The following is a 22,244-nucleotide window of genomic DNA, read 5'->3' on the forward strand; positions in this document are numbered from 1 at the left end:
TAATCTGTTTTGGATTTGGTTGGTGAATCAGACTTCGCAAGTTCATGTGACCGTGTTTCTTCCATTTTTTTTTCTTCTTTGGCTTCCTGTACAAGCTGTATTTTGCTATTATGTAAATGACTTCCTAAATGAAACGCTAAAGTTTTATATCATGTGTTAATATATAATAATGTCACACATAATGGCAGTACTTTATCGACCTGATTGCAATAGAACACAATCATTGCGCTTATTTAATTATCCAAACTGATTGCACTGTATTTTATGAAAATATCATTTTTGTTAACTGTTTTAATTTATTTTAAAACCTTTTTTTTTTAATCAAATATTTAAATTCCTTGTTTTTACTGTTGTGATTTATTTTTTTTATGATTATTTTAATTACTTTTATATATAAAGCACTTTGAATTACAGTACCTTTGAATTGTATGAAATGTACTATAGAAATTAACCTTGCGCCTTTGCCTTGCCTTAATTCTCACTACTTCTGTTAATTAGTGTCTGTGGCCAAAGGTAAAATAAACAAATAAATAAATAATAAATATGTAGTCTGAATAACTTTTAGTCAAATGTTTTCATTACTGAAACCTATATAAAATTAGATGCAATTTATCTGTTGCAATAAATGCACTAAATCTGGTGCACTTTGAAAGCAAAATTAAGAGTGACTTTTTCAGTGACCAAACTGAACATTGACTTGAACCTGGAATTTAGTCAACTTTAACTTTTTTTTATTGTCTCGGTCCACATCACATTCACACTTGTCAAAAATTCTGAATGCTTTTATTTTGAACTATTATTAATATTGTCCCTATTTCATAAAAAATATATTGTATATTTTTCTGTTCTTTTATACTTTTATAATTAACTGTTGCTTTGCCAAAGCAATGACACAAAGCACAACATAAGAGATTGTTTATAGAAAATAATAATAATAATAATAATAATAATAATAATAAGAGTTTTTCTTAATTCTGAGTATATATCTAGCAATTCTGAGTTCACATGGCAACATTCAAGGTATTTTCTTGCAAATGGATTTTGAATAATGGGGTAATTCCACAAAATCAGTGCCTTTTCCAGTTGGAAAAATTAAAAAATAAAATCAGTTTAATCAATATATGTTAAATATATCCATGAAGTCAATACACCTTAAAATCAAGAATGCCATCTTAGGCTATTTATTATTTTATGACTATTTTTCTACCTTTTTTCTACCATGTTTTGGTGTTTTTGTCAACCCTGTTACCGACACAGGCGTTGCTAGATACTATAGTTTAATAAGAGCTTAAATGACACTAAATGATACAGGCGTTAGCTCAATCATATACTGAGGGTGACCTTTAAAATAATTGAATTTTACGCAATCTTAAAAAAAAAGGGTCAAACCTAATCAAAGTCATCCCTGTCACCCACATGTCAAAACCTACAGAAAAGTAAAAAATAAATAAATAAATAAAAAAGTACACTTTGAAAGGATTTTACTTGTTGATTATATTAATGTATTATTATTATTATTATTATTATTATTATTATTAATGTATTCTATAATGTAACCTCTTAGAAGTGATGTCGCTGGACTGTACATTATTTTACTAGGGTTTTTTGATGAGGGTAACAGGGCTGATATGAAATCAGGGGACAGCAATTAAATGATTTTAATTTTTAGAAATAATTCATATTTATACCAAAATGAGACTGTATTTAGAACAATATGCAAATGTGATTTTAGATCATTTTGTCTTCATTTTCAAATTAAAAGTCCTGCTGAAAAAGAAAAATGATAGTGATGGACAGGCCAAAAACCTTACCCTTATTAGCATAAATTCTATTTAAATTATTTAAAATAATATTTGATTGACTTTTTCATGTAATATTGATGACAGCATACATAGCATTGTTATGTTTTTAAACTGCACATGTATGTTCACATGATATTAAATCACAATCAATGTTTTGATTGGACTATGTTTTGATTATTTCTTGGAGACACAAAAGGCACGAATTTGGTGGAATGACCCATATTTTGTTGCTTTATTTTCACAAAACTTATTAAAGCAGACACTTGCATTTAATATTCTTTCAAATGTATATTAAATCATTTTTGTAAATTTCATTTGATGCAGTCACCATTTATATATAGCCACTTCTGCTGAATGCGCTGCTCGCATTGGTGTCTATTTAGGGACACCCCTCCCTAAACGTGTTCGGTAACACACACACAGGAGCCCAGATGATAAATGTGGTCCGTGTGGCCAGCGGAGCTGAAACTACAGTCACACGACGTTGACGTCATGCGCTGTCCCTTTGCACTGGTTCTGTGAGCGTCTGCTGCCGGTCATGTGTTCACGGGTGCGAAGGGTCAGAGGTCAGGCGGAGGCCGGCCGGCTGCAGGATCGCGGTCAGTGGGCCAGTAAAGCGGAGTTTCTGCTGGCTGTTGCTGGACAGATTATCGGTCTGGGTAACGTGTGGCGATTCCCGTATCTGTGTTACAAGAACGGAGGAGGTGAGAGACGATCAGCGCTCTGGTCATGCCTTCTGTCACTAGCTTAGAATATTTATGCCATGCTTGATTATCATACAGAAAATGTACACTTTATATTTTGTATGGCGTAAGCTTTACTATACTTTTTAAGTACATTTTGTAGAGTAAAAGTCCCACAAAATGGTTTTAATTTAAATGTAACTCTTTTTTATCCATTCTCATCAAAATGAATAATGACACCATTGTCTTCTGTAGAGTTGCTTTACACTTAATGTCTTTGATAATTGATGAATTGTGCAACAGCTGTTATTTTCCTGTTATTTAATCTGTATTGCATAAAGTGCTATGGAAATGCACGATTCAGCTTGCTCCTGCGCGGTTGTGTGTTTTGTTCATGACATCCCATAATCCTCCTGTTTTTATCTCTGTGTGTTGGGACAGGTGTGTTCTTTGTGCCATACATGTTATTCCTGGTGGTGTGCGGCGTTCCTCTCTTCCTGCTGGAGACGGCTCTGGGTCAGTTCACCAGTCTGGGAGGAGTCGGCGCCTGGATGAAAATCTGCCCGCTGTTTGCAGGTATGAAGTGTTCAAAGTATTTGTGCATCCAGAAATGAGCATCCTCTCATCATCTCATCACCCTTAAGATGGTCTAAACCTGTTTGACTTCTGTTTATTCTTGGAAAATGTCAAGCTACAAACAGTAGTGATGAAGTCCATATACCTCGTTGCACTGCATTCCAAGACTTCTATGATATTTTAATTTTAGTTAGTTAAAATGTTTTTGTAATTTTGTTCTGTGTTTTTGTCTTTTTTTTTTTTTGAATATGTATAGTTCAGTATGTATTATTATTATTAATTGTTTTTTAGTTTTAGTTAATTTAATACTTCAAGTTAAACTACTTCAAAAGAGAAAAGTTGCTTTGGCAACTAGCTGAAATATAATAAACTTAAGGTTTTTTATTATTTCTTGGATTAATTTTTGTTTATATTTTAGTGTTATTTTAGATTTTTTACTGATATTTTGAATTAGTTTTATTTTTTTATTTACTTGTAATTGTAGTAAATGTTTTGTATTTTGTTGTGTGTTTTGGCAGCTAGCTGAATACATATATATATATATATATATATATATATCATTTATTTATTTTTAATTTTTTAGTTAAACTTTAGTTTATTTCAAGGAACAATTTTATAACCCTGTTGTGTATATATATATATATATATATATAATTTTTTTTAGTTAAAGTTTATTTTATTTCACGGAACCATTTTTTTTATGGTTTTAGTATTATAACCCTGTTGTTAAAAACAGTTTATTTATTTATTTTATAAATATACTGTTGTGTTATTTTTTACTTTTTATTGATATTTTGGATTTGTTTTATTTTTTATATTTTCTCTTTTCATTTTAATTGTACTTCATTTTTTGTATTTTGTTGTGTGTTTTGGCAAAAGTCTGAAATTAAAAAATATTTATTTTAGTTAATTTTAGTAAAAAATGTTTTAGTTTTAGAACCCTCTTGTTAGAAACAGACCCAAAATCTTTCAAAATCATTTTCAAACTTTATCACATGACACATTTCTGTGGTCACATCACTACATAAATCTGGGGCACATTCAAGCTCAAACCGGTGCACAACGTTTTGCTACGGATTCCGGGTTGAACGACATGTTTTCTGGAAACGGTGTGCAACGGGGTTTGAAATACGTTTTCTGTTGCTTGGTGGGTGTCTCAAAAATGTCAGCCCAATCAGCAGCAACATGTATATAAACCACGCGGTATTAAAGAGACAGCTTGCACAGTGGGTCCAAGTAAATATAATTAACATCAAAATAAATTCACAAGAGCAAGGATATTGTTTGCACATGTGTATTTATATTAAAGGCAAAATAACTGATATAATAAGAGCACAAATATAGATCTGGAACTTATTTAAGTCTGTCTAAATATCCTGTAGTAATTGCAATGTTTTCTGTTCCATATCCTTTTCTTAGGATGGTGTGCTAGACACTGATTAATGTAACATAAAAATACTGTACATATTTATATATTTTGTTATTGTATTGTGGACACTTTCATAAACTTTTCTATACTCCTCTGATTATATAATGGCAAATATTACAATATCATAGCACAACAGTGATCAGAAATAATGATAAGCCTAATACTCACAATAAAAATAATAAGGTCATATAGATCATAACACAGTCTCGGAGGGAAGAAGTGGATTATCCTTCACCTGAAATGTTTGTTTTTTCATCCTGAAATGCGAGGCAAATGTTGGATCACAATAATTAGGAACCACAGTTTCCACAAATCCCTTCACTCGATTGGGATGGACAGTGAGGGCAGTGACTGGAACATTGGCGTATTTTGCTGTATTAAACACAGATTTATACCGATTTCATCAGGCTCTGAACATTCTTCAAAAGAACACAAAGAATGGCCTTCTCAGCTGCCATAGTTGCAACGCTTGAGTCATCAGAACAGGGTGTTCAACGTTTTGCATCGTTATGTCGGGGATGAACGCAGCCCTGTTACACGGGCCCAAAATCTGTCTGCGTGTGTTAGTGTGTTTGTTTTGATTTTAATTGTGAATGCATCTTTCGATTTTAAATTTGTGCATTAAAGATTTAGATTTATCTTTTATTTGTTTATTTTTGATGTGCTCGTTCTGTTATTTCAGGCCTGGGTTTCGCCAGTCAGATGATGATCTTACACAGCTGTGTGTATTATATCGTTATTCTGGCCTGGGCTCTTTTCTACCTGTGCAGCAGCTTCCAGACGCGGCTTCCCTGGTCGCACTGCAACAACACCTGGAACACAGGTGAGAAACACACGTCCCGTACACACACACAGTACATCGCCGTCCCGCCGCGTCCCTGCAGATCGAGGCCGTTCCTCCAGTGTGTCAACGCGCTCACATCATCCATGTGCTCATGCGAGTGCAGCGGGCCAAGATTTAGGCCAAATTTTGGCCCAGTTCGTTTCCATTATCCAAACATCTTGACAGTCAGGACTGAACTCCAGAGATGTGCTCATTCCCCACCCATAGAGCTCATCACACAGCACAGAGCACGTCCGCACGCAAAAACTCTTCCAGCACTTTCTAGAGCGTGAAATGCGCCTTTTGCGGCTTTTAATCTACGTCTGTTCATTTTTTAAACAACCTATTAAGTATATTTTAAAAGTCATTTTTTAGAGTAAAGGATGGAATACAGATAAACACAAAACACTAAATATTTTATATTTAGGTTACGTACAGCTTATAAACATATAGAAACTTACAGAAACCCATAGTAGAGAAAAAAAACACATTTTACATAAAAATATAAACACATGACATCTAAATCACAATTACTAATATTAATAGAAATTTACAATAATGTATAATTTATTACTAAAATAATAATTATTAAATGCATTAAAAATAATAATAATAATAATGAATTGAAAAGGCACTCGTTCAGCCTTTTCTAGATCTCAAAATGTGAAATCTGTGGCTCGTAGTCCACATCTGTGAACTTTTTAAAGTACTTTTTGAGTATATTTTAAAAGTTACTGTGTATAGTAAAACATGGGATATATAAACATCACAAAACACAAAATATTTATATTTTTTATCATCTATTGGAATGCATCCATAACAGAGAAAAAGGTGGAAAAATAAAAACAAATCTAATCAGAATAATTCATAGTCTTGAAAATAAATAAATTAGTTAATAAAATAATAATTGTGAACTGAGTTTGTTTAACATATGCTTTTAAAGGTGCTTTAATATTTATTTATTTATTTGTTTGTTTGTTTGTTTGTTTATTTATTTATTTATTTACTCATGAATTGTCACTATTAACTGACATATTTAATTAAAATTTCACCTGTCTCTGTCACAGTGTTTTGTTTTGTTTTTGTTTTTGTTTTTTTGCCTGTCAGTCATTGAGTTTGTTGGCATCAGATTGGCTAAGATGTTTTTAAGGGCGGGGTTTTGTAAGGACTTATTCCACACATTTTTTTCCATATTACAATGCAAATTTAAGCCAAATTTGAGTCATTAACTTCTTTAAAATTGATAGCATGCATCTAGATTTACATGCATTCATTCAGCATTTTTTTTTCCAAAATGACTTCAAGAGCATCCAAGGTATGAACACTGAGAAAGATGAGTACAGATCCGGTCATGGGTAAAATATTGTAAATATGTTGTGTTGTGTCTCCTCTAGACTCCTGCGTGGGGTTTGATGGACACAACATGAGCGATCTCTCTGAAAACGCTACGTCCCCGGTCATTGAGTTTTGGGAGTGAGTGTCTGGTATGAACGCGCAGCAGTGATTTGAAGGGTCTGCTGGTGTGTTTGTGAGTGTTTGTCTCTCTCCAGGCGTGAGGTGTTGGATCTGTCTGCTAGTGTGGATCGTCTGGGCTCGGTGAACTGGCGTCTGGCCCTGTGTCTGCTGCTCGTGTGGATCGTCTGCTATTTCTGTGTCTGGAAAGGAGTCAAATCCACCGGCAAGGTAAACGGAGTGAGCGCTGCCAGTGTTTTTATACCATAACATAAGAGAAGATCCTCCTTTATACCCCTTATGACAGAGTGTAATAAATCTGAAGCTTTTTTTAATGGAATGAGGTGTTTCAACTCATCTGGGAGGGAATATAAACTTTAAAACTTTTGTAAACTTTGTAATTTTGTTTTCTTTTAAACAAAAGTATTTAACAAACTAAATTAAATAAATATATTTATAAATCACTAAATGTGTCAAGCAATGTTGCAAAAAAAATATTAAAATGTACTGAAATGTAAGCAAGCAAGCATAAATAAATAAATCATTAAATGCATCATGGAGAGTCACAATTGAAACATAAAGTGCATTAAAATTGAATGAATAAATAAATGCATCACAAAATGTTGCAATGAAAACAAAAGTGCACTGAAATTCAATCATGCAAAAGTTAAAAAAAAATACATCATGGAATGTTGCAATAAACACTGAAATATAATCATGCAAATATGCATAAATAAATACATAAATATACAAAAACACTCATTAAATACATCAAGAAATGTTGAAAAGGTGTGAAATACATTCACTTAGATTTGCATGTAAAATAAGTGTGACGATATTTGTTTCAAAGGCATATAATATGACATATTTCAGCTAAAGTAGCATTTTCATTTTTACTCACATTTCAGTTATGCTTATATTTACTGATTGCAACCTGTCATTATACACACACACACACACACACACACACATATATATATATATATATATTCATAAGATTTTATATTTCCAAATAATAAAGAAATGCATTCACACCTTATTTATGTTCATTTTATTTAGCACATTTCGTTGTTCATTTATTTATATCAGCATTCCAAGTATTTAGTAGTTTTAGTATATATATTTATTGATTTAATAAAGTTTGTTAAATCCCTCCATACTTGTTTTTAGTGAAAATAGCTGTGATTGCTGGCATGGCATTAATTTACAAGCAAACAATCACACTTCATTTTAATATGAATTTATTTATGAGTTAAATCTTATCAAACTGTGCATTTTCTGAAGTGTGCATCTAACTTTGTACATTTGTCAAATGTTCAGTTCATTGAGTTCTAGTGCTTCATGCTGTGTTGTGTTTTGTAGGTTGTGTATGTCACAGCCACCTTCCCGTACGTGATGCTGCTGGTGTTGTTGATTCGTGGCGTTTCTCTCCCCGGTGCTGTGGACGGGATCATTTATTACCTGAAACCCGACCACACGCGGCTGATGGACCCACAGGTACCGCAGCGTCACATGATCACCTGTAAACACACGTGACCGTTACTGTACATCTGAACAAACATGTGCAACATGCATTCATCTCCACTAACACTTCTGAGCTTAAAAATGCATGTTGCATTTGAATTGTCATTAAATCATTTGTGATGCTCTGCTTTGTTCAGTTTTTAGTCTGTAGAGGAAGAATTGGAGGGAAGTTCTTTAAACGGTGATTAAAGTTTATTTTTGAGGCTGCTTGTAAAAAGCCAGATATAAAGTTTATAGTGAAATCTGTACCAATATGCTCAGCATGAAGTCCAGGCTGTGTGTTTGTCTCTCCGTGTCTGTCAGGTATGGATGGACGCTGGGACTCAGATCTTCTTCTCATATGGCATTTGTCTGGGAAGTCTTACGGCTCTCGGCAGCTACAACAAATTCAACAACGACTGTTACAAGTGTGTATTTCCTCACACCAGCATGAAAATGATGACTCTATTCACTTATCGAATTCATGTTCCTGGACTTACTGAGAACGGTTAATTATGTACGATTATATTTTTAACTGTAAATTTCATTTCATGTGCTTTTGTCATTTTTGAATTTTTTATATATTCCAAATTGTTTTTGCTTAAAATGTTCGTTTTTCATCTAATATTTAGACTATATTCCATTCTATTGAAGCTATTTCATTTTTTAATAGGTTTAGATCTTGTGTATGTTATTTCCTTCACGTCAGCTGCGTGTGATCAGTAATCAACATGCATGGGTTTGTGTTTCAGGGATTGTTTCAGACTTTGTCTCCTCAACAGCAGCACCAGTTTCATCGCAGGTTTTGCCATTTTCTCTGTGCTCGGCTTCATGGCACAGGAGCAGGGTGTGGATATCGCAGACGTGGCGCAGTCTGGTAAGAAATGAGATTGTGTAGCTTCTGACAGAAATCAGAAATCCCTGTTCACAACCATCTACATCCCAGCTAACAAAAATATTAAAAAAAAAAAAACATTACATTTAAACATTTCTCTAAATGTCAAGTTTTCTAAAAATGTTTTTCTTGGTTATGTGAACATTAGAGGAACATTCCATTGTATAATTTTGTAAACATGTTACTTTTAAATGTTCTCTGAACATTCAGAAACAAGTTACATTTTTAAAAAAGTTTGATGACTGTTAAACTGAAATGTTTCCAAAAAGAGTTGCATAAAATAATAAATAACTTTGAATGAACACTTTTGAATTAATGTTACTGGAAGAACATTTGTTCATAGTGTTGAGAGAACCTTGACAGAACATTGAGAGAACATTCCCTGTTAGCTGGGATCCCACTTTTCCATTTAACTCTTTTTGTGAATATATCTGTATGTATATATATGTCCTGATTTCGCTGAGTTAGATGTGTTTCCTGGGTCAACATATTTTGTTGACCCTGGAATGACATTTCAATCCAAAAATTTAAACTTGACCACATCCCTACACCTAAAGCTAACCTTACCCATGAGTAATCCCTAAAATCAGAGGAAATGATAGATGAATGACACTGATGTACAAGCACCAAACACTGATTGTAAGCCTAAACTTCACAAAAACTATAAACTGTTTTTTCAAATCTGATTGGTTGATCACAATGTTGTTCCAGGGTCAACAAAGATGTTGGTCCAGGAACATGTTGTACTTGGTAAAATCAGGTTATGCCACTGTCCTGCTGCGTGTGTCATTCAGGTCCTGGTCTGGCATTCATAGCGTATCCGCGGGCCGTGTCCATGATGCCTCTGCCGCAGCTGTGGTCCGTGTGTTTCTTCCTCATGATCCTGATGTTGGGTTTGGACACTCAGGTGTGTCGTGACTTTCATCTGTGTTTGCTGTGAGTTCAGCGCTGCTGATCGCTCTTTTTGTGTGTTCAGTTCGTCAGTCTGGAGGCGCTGATGATGTCCGTGTCCGATCTGTATCCCGCACTCATCCGTAGACGTCACCGGCGTGAGATTCTGCTCCTGCTCGTCTGCTCCGTCTGCTTCCTGATCGGACTTGTGATGGTGACACCGGTGAGATTCAATCAATCATTCAAATCCCCTAATATAATTAGGACCCGTCCCCCCCCCCACCCCCTCTAATTTTTGTAAAGAAATTAATACTTTTATTCAGCAAGGACACGTTAAATTGATCAAAAGTGACAGTACAGACATTTACAATGTTACAAAATGTTTCTATTTTAAATAAATGCTGTTCTTTTAAAGTTTATATTCATCTGTGAGTCCTGAAAAATAAAATGTATGACAGTTTCCACAAAAATGATTTCTGAAGGATCATGTGACACTGAAGACTGGGGTAATGATGCTGAAAATTCAGATTTGATCACAGAAATAAATTACAGTTTAACATGGATTCACATATAAAACAGCTATTTGAAATTGTAAAAATATTTCACAATTTTTACTATATGTTTGATCAAATAAATGCAGCTCTGGTGAGCAGAAGAGAATTCTTTCAGAAACTTGACCTTTCAGCAGATAGAGGTCTTTTTATTCCTCAGTGAGATCAGTCTGTCAGCTGATGATGAAGATGTGTGTATCACTGTCTTCCTCTGTGTGTGTGTGTGTTGTGTGTTCAGGGAGGCCTGTACGTGTTTCAGATCTATGATCATTTCTCCTGCAGTGGAGCCAGTCTGCTGCTGCTGTCCGTCTGTCAGTCTGTGGCCATCGGATGGATCTATGGTACAAACAAACACACACACTGGAATTATCATTATGTGTTTATTCCTTAGGCATAATGTTTTTTCTACTTTCCAAACTGTATTTTCTGTCCCATACCCTAACCCTACACCTAAATCTAACCCTCACGAGAAACTACAGTTATTTTTAGATTCTCAAAACATTTCATTCTATATGATTCATGAGCTTGTTTCCTCATGAGGACCAAAAATGTCCCCACAAAGTCAGAATTTACTGGTATTACTATACTTGTGGGGACATTTGGTCCTCATAATGCAGTGAATACCAGTACACACACACACACTTATTAATATCATATCAGTATCAGTAGCTGCTTTAAATAGTTCTCTGACAATCTGATACATCACTGAACTGAAGGGGCAGCATGTACACATACAGTAAAAGTCCAGGTCACATTCACAGTAATGACAATAAGATTTTTTGCCTTGTTATAATGATAGTTTGCAGGGGGAAAAAGTTGTGTAAATATATATATATATATATATAATCCCCAAAATCATAAAATATATATGCTGCTCAAAAGTTTGGGATCAGTAAGACTTGTAATATTTTGTAAAGTCTTTTATGATCATCAAGGCTGCAGTAATAAAAACAGTAATATTGCAAAATGTTATTACAATATAATCTAATGGTTTTTATTTTAATATAGTTTTAAATATAATTTATTCCTGTGATGCAAAGCTGAATTTTCATCAGCTGTTACTCCAGTCTTAAGTGTCACGTGATCCTTCAGAAATCATTCTAATATACTGATTTATTGTCAATGTTGAAAACACTTGTGCTGCTTAATATTTTCTTGGAACCTGTGATTCTTTTTTTCAGGATTCTTTGACCAATAAAAGAATAAAGAACAGCATTTATTCAGAATAGAAAGGTTTTTTAATATACACTACTGTTCAAAAGTTTGGGGTCAGTTTTATTCTTTCTTTTTTTTTAAAGAAATTAATACTTTTATTCACCAAGGATGTGTTAAATTAATAAAAAGTGATAGCATAGATTTACATTGTTAAAAAAGATTCATATTTTGAATAAATGCTGGTTTTTTAACCTTTTATTGATCAAAGAATCCTGAAAAAAAGAATCGCAGGTTCCAAAAAAATATTTGTCAGCGCAACTGTTTCCAACATTGATAATTCTAATAATAAGTCAGCATATCAGAATGATTTCTGAAGGATCATGTGACACTTAAGACTGGAGTAACAGCTGATGAAAATTCAGCTTTGCATCACAGGAATAAATTATATTTTAAAATATTTTAAAATGCAACCCATTATTTTCTATTGTAATAACATTGTTTTTTTTTTCTTTAACAAATAAATGGAGTCTTGATGTGCATAAGATTTCTTTTGCAAAAAATTGTTTTTTGTATTGATTTTGGGGTGAAAGAGGACATGGACATGTTTTGATTCTCTTTGATTATCCTGATAGCTGACGATCTGTTGTTGTGCTGTTCCCAGGTGCGGATCGTTTCAGTAACGACATTAAGGCCATGATCGGTTACCAGCCGCTCTGCAGCTTCAGGCTGTGCTGGCGTTACCTGACGCCCGTCATGTGCATTGTGGGTCACTCGATCTGGACGCTGATAGCAGACGCTGATTGACCGTCAGCATCCTCTCATCCATCTCTGTGTGTGTTCAGGGCACGTTCGGCTTCTCGCTCATCTTCTGGTCTCCGCTGACCCTCGCCAACGGCGTGACGGCCCCCGGATGGGCCACGGCGATGGGCTGGACGCTGACGCTGTCCTCCGTGTCCCTCCTGCCGCTCTGGGCCATCTACAGCCTCGTGAACACGCCGGGAACCCTTCAACAGGTGAAGAACACCACTTTGCCAAGTTTAGTGATATAAACCTTTCCAGACAGATTTACCATCAGCTTTAAGGTTGTTCAGTGATGAAGGCATGTTAAATTGCCAAAATAATATATATATGGGTCACTGACATGTAAGGATTTTCAACGGGCCAATTTTAAAATACAAAAAATAATAATATCTCTTGTAACTGTTCAAACATTAAAAATGTTGTGTACACATAAATTCATATAAAAAATAAAAATGAAGAATTTTAGTGTTTTTAATCTCTATGAATTGGCTATAGCCTTAAAAAATATAATGCGACCATGATTTATATTAAAATTAATTCATTTCATTAACATGATTAAACATTTTTTAGATGTTCTCAGTAATTAAAGTGTTTAGAAACAAAGTATTGCATTTATTTTGAGTGTTTGTAAACAATTATCTCATATTTTTGTTTTATAATTTCAGAGTTGCCTTCTTAAATGTATTTAGCAGACTTATTTTTTCCTGTAAATTGCAGAAAACTGATGAAATGTTTTTAAAAAATACCATTCAGTTAAGTATGCTGTTGCAGTGATTCATATTTTAACCACAGAAATGAGATATATTGTTTTTATTTTAATACAGTTATTCTTATTGGTCGCACCACATGAGGAGTGGTCGCTCCAAATGACACAAAGGCCTTATATCATTAAAAATCTATTTAAAGATAGACATGTGAGAAGTGCAGCACATTGCATAACCTGTAGGCATTTCTTCAGCCCCAGTTATTTCTGAATTTTGCCCAATCTTGGCTGCTCAACTGACCCTTCGCCAGGAGTTTGATTAACAGGCGATCTGACCAATCATAATGCCAGATAACCTTCTGATGTTCATTCATGTTTATTTCATGCTATAACTAGATTTAGAGTAGCAGGAGGTTGCTGTTTGAGGTTCTGAGATCAAAGCATGAACATCTTTTTTACAGTAGATAATGGAGTTTGTGCTTGACTACAGGGTCAGAATTAACGTCTTGAATGTGGCGAGCATTTATTTTGCCTTGCTTGGCTGTGGAATCTGGTATAATAGATTAAAATAGTTATTAATAAATAAATAAACAATAAATTACTAATAAATGCATAATTACCTAACTAAAATTATATGCTCTAAATTAATTTTTTGTATTTTTTCTCGTATTGTACAAAGATTAAACAAACTGTCTGAAATGACCCAAATTGCATAAAAATCTATTCCAAATGATACTAAAATAAAGTTTTTCATTTATATAAACCATCAATTGAATATAAAAACACAAAAAAACTACCAATCTGGGTCATTTATCTATAATAGAAAACACTCTGCAGTGGTCGCACCACATGATATTTCAAATTCAGTCAAAATTTACAAACACAGAATTGGCCACCTAAACAAAATAAGCTAGCTTCCCACAAAAGGTCACTATGAAATTTATATTAAAAATAAATACTTGTAAAAATAACTTAATATTCATTGTGTTTTTTGAGGTCACACCACATGATATCCAAATGTGGAAACTACATACCAGCCGTTAAAAAGGTTATTTTTTTCCAAACATGAAAGTGAGTTCAATGGGTCATTGGCAAACTGCTATTTGATGCAAAGTCCGATCTTTGATTTCTTATGATTTCAACATAAAAGTCCCAAAATGGTAGTTTCTTGACGGTCGCACCACATGATATTTCATAAAATGAAAATCATTGGACAAGGTTTGTTTGTAAATTATGATGGAAATATAAATACAAATGCATTGCAATTTTATGCAGGGGAAATGCCAAATAGTACAGAAAATTAATCTGAATGAATTTAGGTTAATTTTAAAGACATTTCCAAAACAACAGTTATGGTCAGATGGTCGCACCACATGATATTTTGACAAAAAATGAGAGGTGCTTCATGTATTTGGCATCTTTTCAATGCATTTAAACCAATTTTTAACTGAATAAATGCAATCGGACAGAAAATTTAGGCGTCACATCGTTGACCTATATATCTATATCTATATATATATGTATATAACTTTATATTGTGCCTAATGCAACTGTAATTCATTTCCTCATAAAAGGGCTGATGTAGAACATTTAATCACAGATCCAAGCAGTTTTAACATCCTGAGTCAGAGTAGCTCTCTAGTGCTGTAAGCCGTGCTTCATTGTTAAGCGAGTGACTGTTGTTTATGTAAGTGGCAAATAAAATCCCTCACGCAGACAGAGAGTCTCGAGCGTCTGCCTAATAACCCTCCTAACGTCTCGCTCCTGAATAACAAGCCATTCATGTGTTCCCGTGTCCAGCGTCTCCGTCTGCTGTGCCGCCCCGTGCGGGACTCGCCGCCGACAGACGAGCACCTTTCTGCTGCTACGCGTTTGACCTTTGACCTCAGAACAAAGAAGCCCAAAGAGGCAATTAAGGACGTGGTGTAACTGAGTGAAACCGAACAGATCTGATCTAAGCGTCCTGCGTTCACTCAGATACGAGACTGTAGTGTAACGTTGAAGACTCGAAGGTAAAAGAAACTCTTTGTTTAATAACAGCAATTAAAGCTTCTCAGTACACTCAGTTATCAGTGCACTTAACTGTTCATTTTCAGTGCAAATGAACCAGATGAACACTTTTTCTTGACTCAAGAAAACATTTTTAAACAAACATGGATGTTTTTCGAATCAAAAAATGTAATTGTTTTGTTATGCACGTTAAGCAGTACGCTAGTTTTCCCTTCTGAACACGCTCAGGGTTAGGTAAGTTCTCCCGGAAACTTTGTTTGTTTATCCAGTGCAGTGCATTCTGCTGTGCGTTTGTTTGTTTTGTGTTTTGCATCACATATTACTGATGCTGGAAACTCGTCGCGCCTGGTCATGATGCGCTAGTCAGAGTTAGTCAGCTCAGGATGTAATTGTGAAACATCAGGTCTTTACTGGCACGATGAGTCTTCGGAATGTTTCTAATACTGTAATGGGATGTGTGAAAATAGAGCAATGTTTCTCAAAGAATCTGATTAATGTGATCAAATTAATCGTATTGTGTCATTATTTTTGTGCTAATTAAGCACATTTTCCTCCAAAAATAAGAATGCAAAACATTTTCTGTATACTTTTTACTGAAATCCATTCACTTTGTTTTTTGAAAATGCACTTTTTTATTTTATTTTATTTTATTTTATTTTATTTTTATTTATTGGTATTTCACATCATTTTTTGGTGACTTACTTTGTTGTTGTTTTTTTTTTGTTGTTGTTGTTTTCAATTAGCTTTGTTCTTCCCCTAATTCTAATAGTTTTTTACTAATTCTCATTGTTATAAATTGTGATTCTCATTAAATTCTCACGATAATGACAAAAAAATACAATTACATCAATATAAATCAACATGAATAAATACTACCATAATATGTAAATACATGACTATTTAAATTGAACACCATTATATTTTATTTTTATTTTTTAATGTTTATTTTTTATTCTTATTTTTTATTTATTTATTTATTTATTTTATATTTTATTTATTTATTTATTTGGTAATTAGCTTTCTTTTCCTAATTCTAATTGGGTTTTTTGTTTGTTTGTTTGTTTGTTTGTTTTTTCTTTTTTTTGTTATAAATTATGATTCTCATAAAATTCTCATGACAATAAATAAATATAAATCAATAAAACAAATACTATCATAATATGTAAATACATGACTATTTAAATTAAACACTCTTTTATTTTTTTTTTTCATTTCATTTTATTTCTTTTTTATTTTTTATCTTTATTTATTAATTAGTTTATATATGTATTTATTTATTTTTAATCTTGGTGGAAATGTTGAATTTTCATGAAATGCACCATGCAAAAAGTCTTAATGCTTCTAAAAACAGTCTTAATTTTCTTGAACCAAATAAACTTTTTTTTCTCCTGTGATTTTGTCTTAAAATATGACCCCGAAGTTTTCTTGACAGGCGTTGAAAAACTGGAGACTAAATTTTTTAATATAATTCACATGTTGCTGAAGTAGGTACAACATGTTAAAGTGTTTGTGTATTATTTATGTATTATTATCAGCATTGTGTGATGTTTATGCATTTTATGGATATGGAACCAATAAAGTAAATAATGTTTATTAGTTTATTATTTATTATTATTAGCATTTTTTAAGTTGATGTATTTTATGCCTATGGAGCTAATAAAGTAAATCATATTTTTCATAATCTGTCACAAAGTCATTAAAATACTGCAATAAAACTCTATAATATTTCCTGTATTTTTAGTTTTCCATGAGTCCTCCGTGTCTGCAGTGAACAGATGACAGAATCAGATGAACTGAAAACAGACGCCAGATATCAACAGATATTGGGTTTCAGTGAGCTTGATTATTGGTTCTTATTGGTACTGTCAATAATCATTTGTCTTTTAAACTGGTACAAAAGGACTCATTTGAAAATATATATGAAATATACCTTAAACCTCATCAGTATTCTATTATGAATGAGGCATGCTGGGACAGAACATAACAGATGGGCTGCACAATGATAACTAGAAGTGCCTCTTAGCACTCCTGTTTTATAAATGGATTCATTTAGTGCTGTTGGCTCTCTGTGTGTGTGTGTGTGTGTGTGTGTGTGTGTGTTCGCACAGACGCTCAATATGTGCGCCGTCTATGCACGTGTCCACGCACGCGTGTCCATATGCACGTTTCGATAGTGTGTGCTCTATATTTAGAGTGCATTGGATGGCCTGTGTGTGTGTGTGTGTGTGTGTATGTGGTTGTGTGAGTGTTACTGTGTTCAGTGCATGAAGATTATATCTGATGCTGTAATGTGTTTGATACAGTAGAGCAGCAGAGCATCTCCTGCACGTTGGACTGTCAGTGCCAAAGTGTGAAAGCATGTGTGTTTGTACAGGCCATTTATACAAATGGCATCATTTTTATATGATGACACATAGCACTTTAGGCCTATTAAGTGTTAAAAAATGAATGCAGAATTTTTACTGAAATGTTGAATGAAAATGTATTTAAAAAAAAAAAAAACTCAGTTTGGTGATGCTGGCCTTCATTCACAGTAGTTAGTAAAAGGATGCTATTGAACAAATATTTAAAATATAATGACTTTGTTGTTCTTATATTCATTTGGAGATTACATTTTTAATATTAGGTGCAATTAGTCGTGAATACAGAAAAATGTTAAGTTTGTAAAATAATTGACAGCATATATTTATATACCTTTATTTTTGAGTCTGAGGTCATTTATAAAAATGTGATACTTTTTATGTGATAATATTTCATAAAATAAAATTTTAAAAAAATTAATTAATAAATTAACTAAAAGCACAGAAAACGACCAAAAGCCCCAGCAGCAGTTTCAACATAACAATAAAACATGTTTCAAATGTTTTAAATTGTAATCATTTTATACAATATTACTGTTCTTACAGACTAAATAACATGTAGTAAATTAAATGTGGTATTATTTAAAAAAAAAAAAAAAAAAAAAGTAATAATATTTATGTTTTTATATATATTTCTGTTTCAAATAAATGCTGTTCTTTTAAACTTTCTATTCATATAAATAAATCAAATAAAAGCACGGTTTCCACCAAAATAGTAGGCAGTTTCAGCAAAAGAAGAAATGTTTCAAATATAGTATTTTAAACTGTAATAATCTTTTTACAATGTAACTGTTCTTACCAACCAAATAACTCGTAGGAAATTAAATGTAGTCATTTTTTTAAGTGATAATATTTCTGTTTCTATATATATTTCTTTTTCAAATAAATGCTGTTCCTTTGAACTTTCTATTCATAAAAATAAATAAATTAAATTAAATTAAAGCACAGTTTCCACCAAAAGCACCAGCAGCAGTTTCAACATAATAATAAAAAAAGTTTCAAATATTTTAAATTGTAATCATTTTTTTTTAATGTTACTGTTCTAACAATTATAAATACATTAAATTAAATGTAGTCAGTTTTTTTAAAAAGTGTTAAAATGCATTTGAAGATTTCAGTTTTACACACATGCATGTATACATTTAGGAAAAATGTTGTTAAATACACAGTGCACACACATTATGTAAACCAAAACGTTTATTTTGGATGCCATTAATTGAGAAGAATTGTTTGACAGCACTGTTAATAATACAATTTTAATTTCACAAACACAGTTATGACAAACTCTTGCAGCTAGTAACTTCAGTAAGATTCACTTTTATACCATTAGTCGCTATTTTAGAGAGCACTTCTGCTGTTTGGCTGATTTATTTTGTAGACGCACTAAAGAAAGATATCTGGACATGTCCTTAACCTTTGTAAACAACTCAGCCTGCTTTGACAGGAAAGCCTATGAGTAAATCATCCTGCTCCCTTTAGTCTCTCACATTTGTTGGCAGGTCAAAACTCGAGCTGAAGGTGAGCCGAGGGTTACAGCAATACCTCCAAAGAGCACAAAACACACACGCCGGCCCACGCCGCACTTTCTCACATCGCTCTGACCTGAGCAAACATCCGCCGACCCCACGGGACTCGGGATCACAACATTTCTCACAAACCGCTGACAGATAGGTGAGAGCCGAGAGGTGCCTCTTCACGGCCCGATCGTAGCCAAAGTGTTTCGACCGCAGGAAAAACAACGAGCCTGATTGCAAAGTGTCTGACATTAATTCCAGAGCAGCTTGGGAAATCAACATGAGTCTCTTTACTGGTGTTCCTGCACTTACTGTGGGTGATTCAGCAATGACATCAGAAAGAAAAACATGTTTGTTTTCAGGTTCTTTCAAGTCATTTCGGAGGTGAAAGTTAATACATTTGATGAAATATTATTTATGCATTTAGATGCTTTTATCCAGATTGAAAGTAACAAAAGCAGAACAAAAATCTGAAAAACAAACATGTTTTCTTTAAAATCATGACACTAATGAATAATTCACGCTAAGAGCAGAATCTTAAGAGATCAAACGGAGGTGATTTCTGATTGCTGATAATTATATACATAAAAATAAATAAATAAATAAATAGTACTTTAAATAGTACTTTGTTTTTATTTTGTTTGTTTGTTTTGCCAATCGTTATAAATTATGATGCTCATGAAATTCTGATGACAATAACAAAAAATACGATTAAATCAATATAAATCAATACTATCATAATATGTAAATACATGACTATTTAAATTAAACCCCAATTTATTTTATTTTATTTTTTGTTTTTATTTCATTTTTAATTTTATTTATTAATTTGTTTATTTATTTAGTTTTAATTTTGAAAAAAAGTCTTAATGCTTCAAAATAAAAAGTATTGATTTTCTTTAACCAAATAAATATTTTTTTTCCTTTGATTTTGTGTTGAAATATGACCCAGTATTTTTCTTTACAGGCATTAAGAAACGATTTATTATTTTATATAATTTATTTATTAGTTGCTGAAGTAGGTACAATGTGTTAAAGTGTTTGCATATTATTTATTTATTATTATCAGCTTATCAGCATTTTTAAGGACTGATTGCTGATAATTATATACATTAAAAAAAATTGTACTTTAAATAGTGCTTTGCTTTTTTTTATTTGTTTGTTTTTTGCTAATTCTCGTTATAAATGATTCTCATGAAATTCTCATGACAATGACAAAAATACAATTAAATCAATATAAATCAATATAAACAAATACTATCATAATATGTAAATACATGACTTTAAATTGAACACCAGTTTATTTTATTTTATTTTATTTATTTATTTTTTTTTTTTATTAATTCATTCATTTAGTTTTAATTTTGATGGAAATGTTTAATTGTCATGCAAAAAGTCTTAATGCTTCTAAAAAAATACAAATAAACATTTTTTTCTCCTTTATTTTTGTGTTGAAATATGAGCCAATATTTTTCTTGACAGGCATTGAGAAACTGAAGGCTAAATTATTTTATATAATTTATTTATTTGTTGCTGAAGTAGGTACAACAGGTTAGTTGCTGATAATTATATACATAAAAAATAAAATAAAATAAATCAAAATAAATATTAATTTAAATAAATAACTTTAAGTGTTAAATAATTTTCTAATTTTGTTGAAGTAGAAAAACAATAGTATAAGCAATAGTATTTTTTTTTGTAAAAACATACTCTAATAATATTTCATTAACGTTGAAAAATCATTACATTTATATTAACGTTATAATCATTCCAAAACTGTGGGGTTTTGAGCTCATAATGAGGAGGTGACCGTGAGGAGGTGGGCTTCACCGTCACTATATGAACGGACGTGTGATGGTACACAGTGTTCTCCTCTCAACTCCCACACACTCCTATAGAAATGCAGCAGAACGCTGTATGTAAAGGAACAGGGTGTCAAACACGTGCTCTTCTGCTCACCAAGTCTGCATTAATTTGATCAAAAATACAGTAAAAATTGTGAAATATTATTACATTTTTAAAAAAGCTGTTTTCAATGTGAATACACTACAAAATGTAATTTATTTCTGTGATCAAATCTGAATTTTCAGAATCGTTACGGCATAACATTTGCTGCTCAAGAAACATTTCTGATTATTATCAATGTTGAAATATTTTTGTATCAATGATACATTTTATTTTTCAGGATTGAAAAGAACAGCATTTATTTGAAATAAAAAATCTTTTGTAACATCTTAAATGCTTTTACTGATACTTTTGATCAATTTAATGCATCCTTGATGAATAAAAGTATTAACTTCATACATTGGCCAAAAATGTTACTATTTTTAATCACATAAATGCAGTCTTGGCAAGCAGAAGAGACTTCTCTGAGGAGACTTCTTTGGAATGGCATGATGGTGAGTAAATGACAGAATAGTAATTTCTGATTAATTTTGACTGAACTCTGTCTTCAGCTGCTAGTACTTTGTGTACTATTGCCTGCAGACAAGTAGTGTGTTTGAGCAGATCCACATACAGTATGTGAGGAGAGAAAGACTCTGTATATTCCCTGTAGACTGTGTGTCTGCTGGTTGTGACAGCTCCTCTGGGAAACACTAAGAAGTGACTCAGCCTCAGTAAACAAACACTGGGCAGGAGATCCATGAAGTGTCATTTCTTATATGAGAAGCAGAATGCAATTTGGCTCCGCGTGCGATATTTGAATAGCGATTCATATTACACAACACCCAAATCCAGCGACTGACAGCGCTGGCACAAAACCACCAGAGCGCCTCAAGATGTAATAAATATTCCCTTAATGCCACAAAATACTGAATATCTGTCAGACACGCGAGCGTGAGCGTACATGCCGACGCTTTTGTCCCAGTCGCTGACACTGGAGCTGCTATTCTGGATGCGGCATGAATTATCCATCACCTCAAAGCTCAGGTCATCATACGTGAGTTTGGAAAAGAAGAAAGTGCCTTATTTAATAATTAAAAAAATGTTACTTAACAACAGCAAGCTACAGCTTTGAAAGCTTCGATGTCTGTCATTTACTCGCCTTTATGTAAACAGATTTGCTTCTTAGACGTCAAATCAGTGTTATTTTAG

The 22,244-nt window shown here is 32.8% G+C and overlaps 1 protein-coding gene across 1 annotated transcript; it reads left to right on the plus strand.

Annotated features, from left to right (window-relative positions):
* Positions 1-2,262: 2,262 nt before the first annotated feature.
* Positions 2,263-15,888, plus strand: LOC127177047 (sodium- and chloride-dependent GABA transporter 2). The gene is made up of 14 exons (XM_051129062.1): positions 2,263-2,506; positions 2,927-3,061; positions 5,173-5,313; positions 6,708-6,786; positions 6,864-6,996; positions 8,128-8,262; positions 8,593-8,696; positions 9,021-9,145; positions 9,958-10,070; positions 10,140-10,277; positions 10,844-10,946; positions 12,422-12,522; positions 12,603-12,773; positions 15,065-15,888. The coding sequence occupies exons 1-14, from the start codon at positions 2,341-2,343 to the stop codon at positions 15,191-15,193; spliced, it is 1,773 nt and encodes a 590-aa protein (XP_050985019.1). The 5' UTR covers positions 2,263-2,340; the 3' UTR covers positions 15,194-15,888.
* The last annotated feature ends 6,356 nt before the right edge of the window (positions 15,889-22,244 follow it).

This window comes from Labeo rohita, chromosome 1, assembly GCF_022985175.1.
Source record: "Labeo rohita strain BAU-BD-2019 chromosome 1, IGBB_LRoh.1.0, whole genome shotgun sequence".
Lineage (NCBI taxonomy): Eukaryota > Metazoa > Chordata > Actinopteri > Cypriniformes > Cyprinidae > Labeo > Labeo rohita.

Bases quoted from the DNA above. Each gene is read 5' to 3' on its own strand.
- LOC127177047 (XM_051129062.1), top strand. From the start codon at position 2,341: ATGTGTTCACGGGTGCGAAGGGTCAGAGGTCAGGCGGAGGCCGGCCGG. The intron at 6,787-6,863 runs GTGAGTGTCTGG...GTCTCTCTCCAG, and splicing joins CCGGTCATTGAGTTTTGGGA to GCGTGAGGTGTTGGATCTGT. The intron at 12,774-15,064 runs GTGAAGAACACC...TCCCGTGTCCAG, and splicing joins CGCCGGGAACCCTTCAACAG to CGTCTCCGTCTGCTGTGCCG.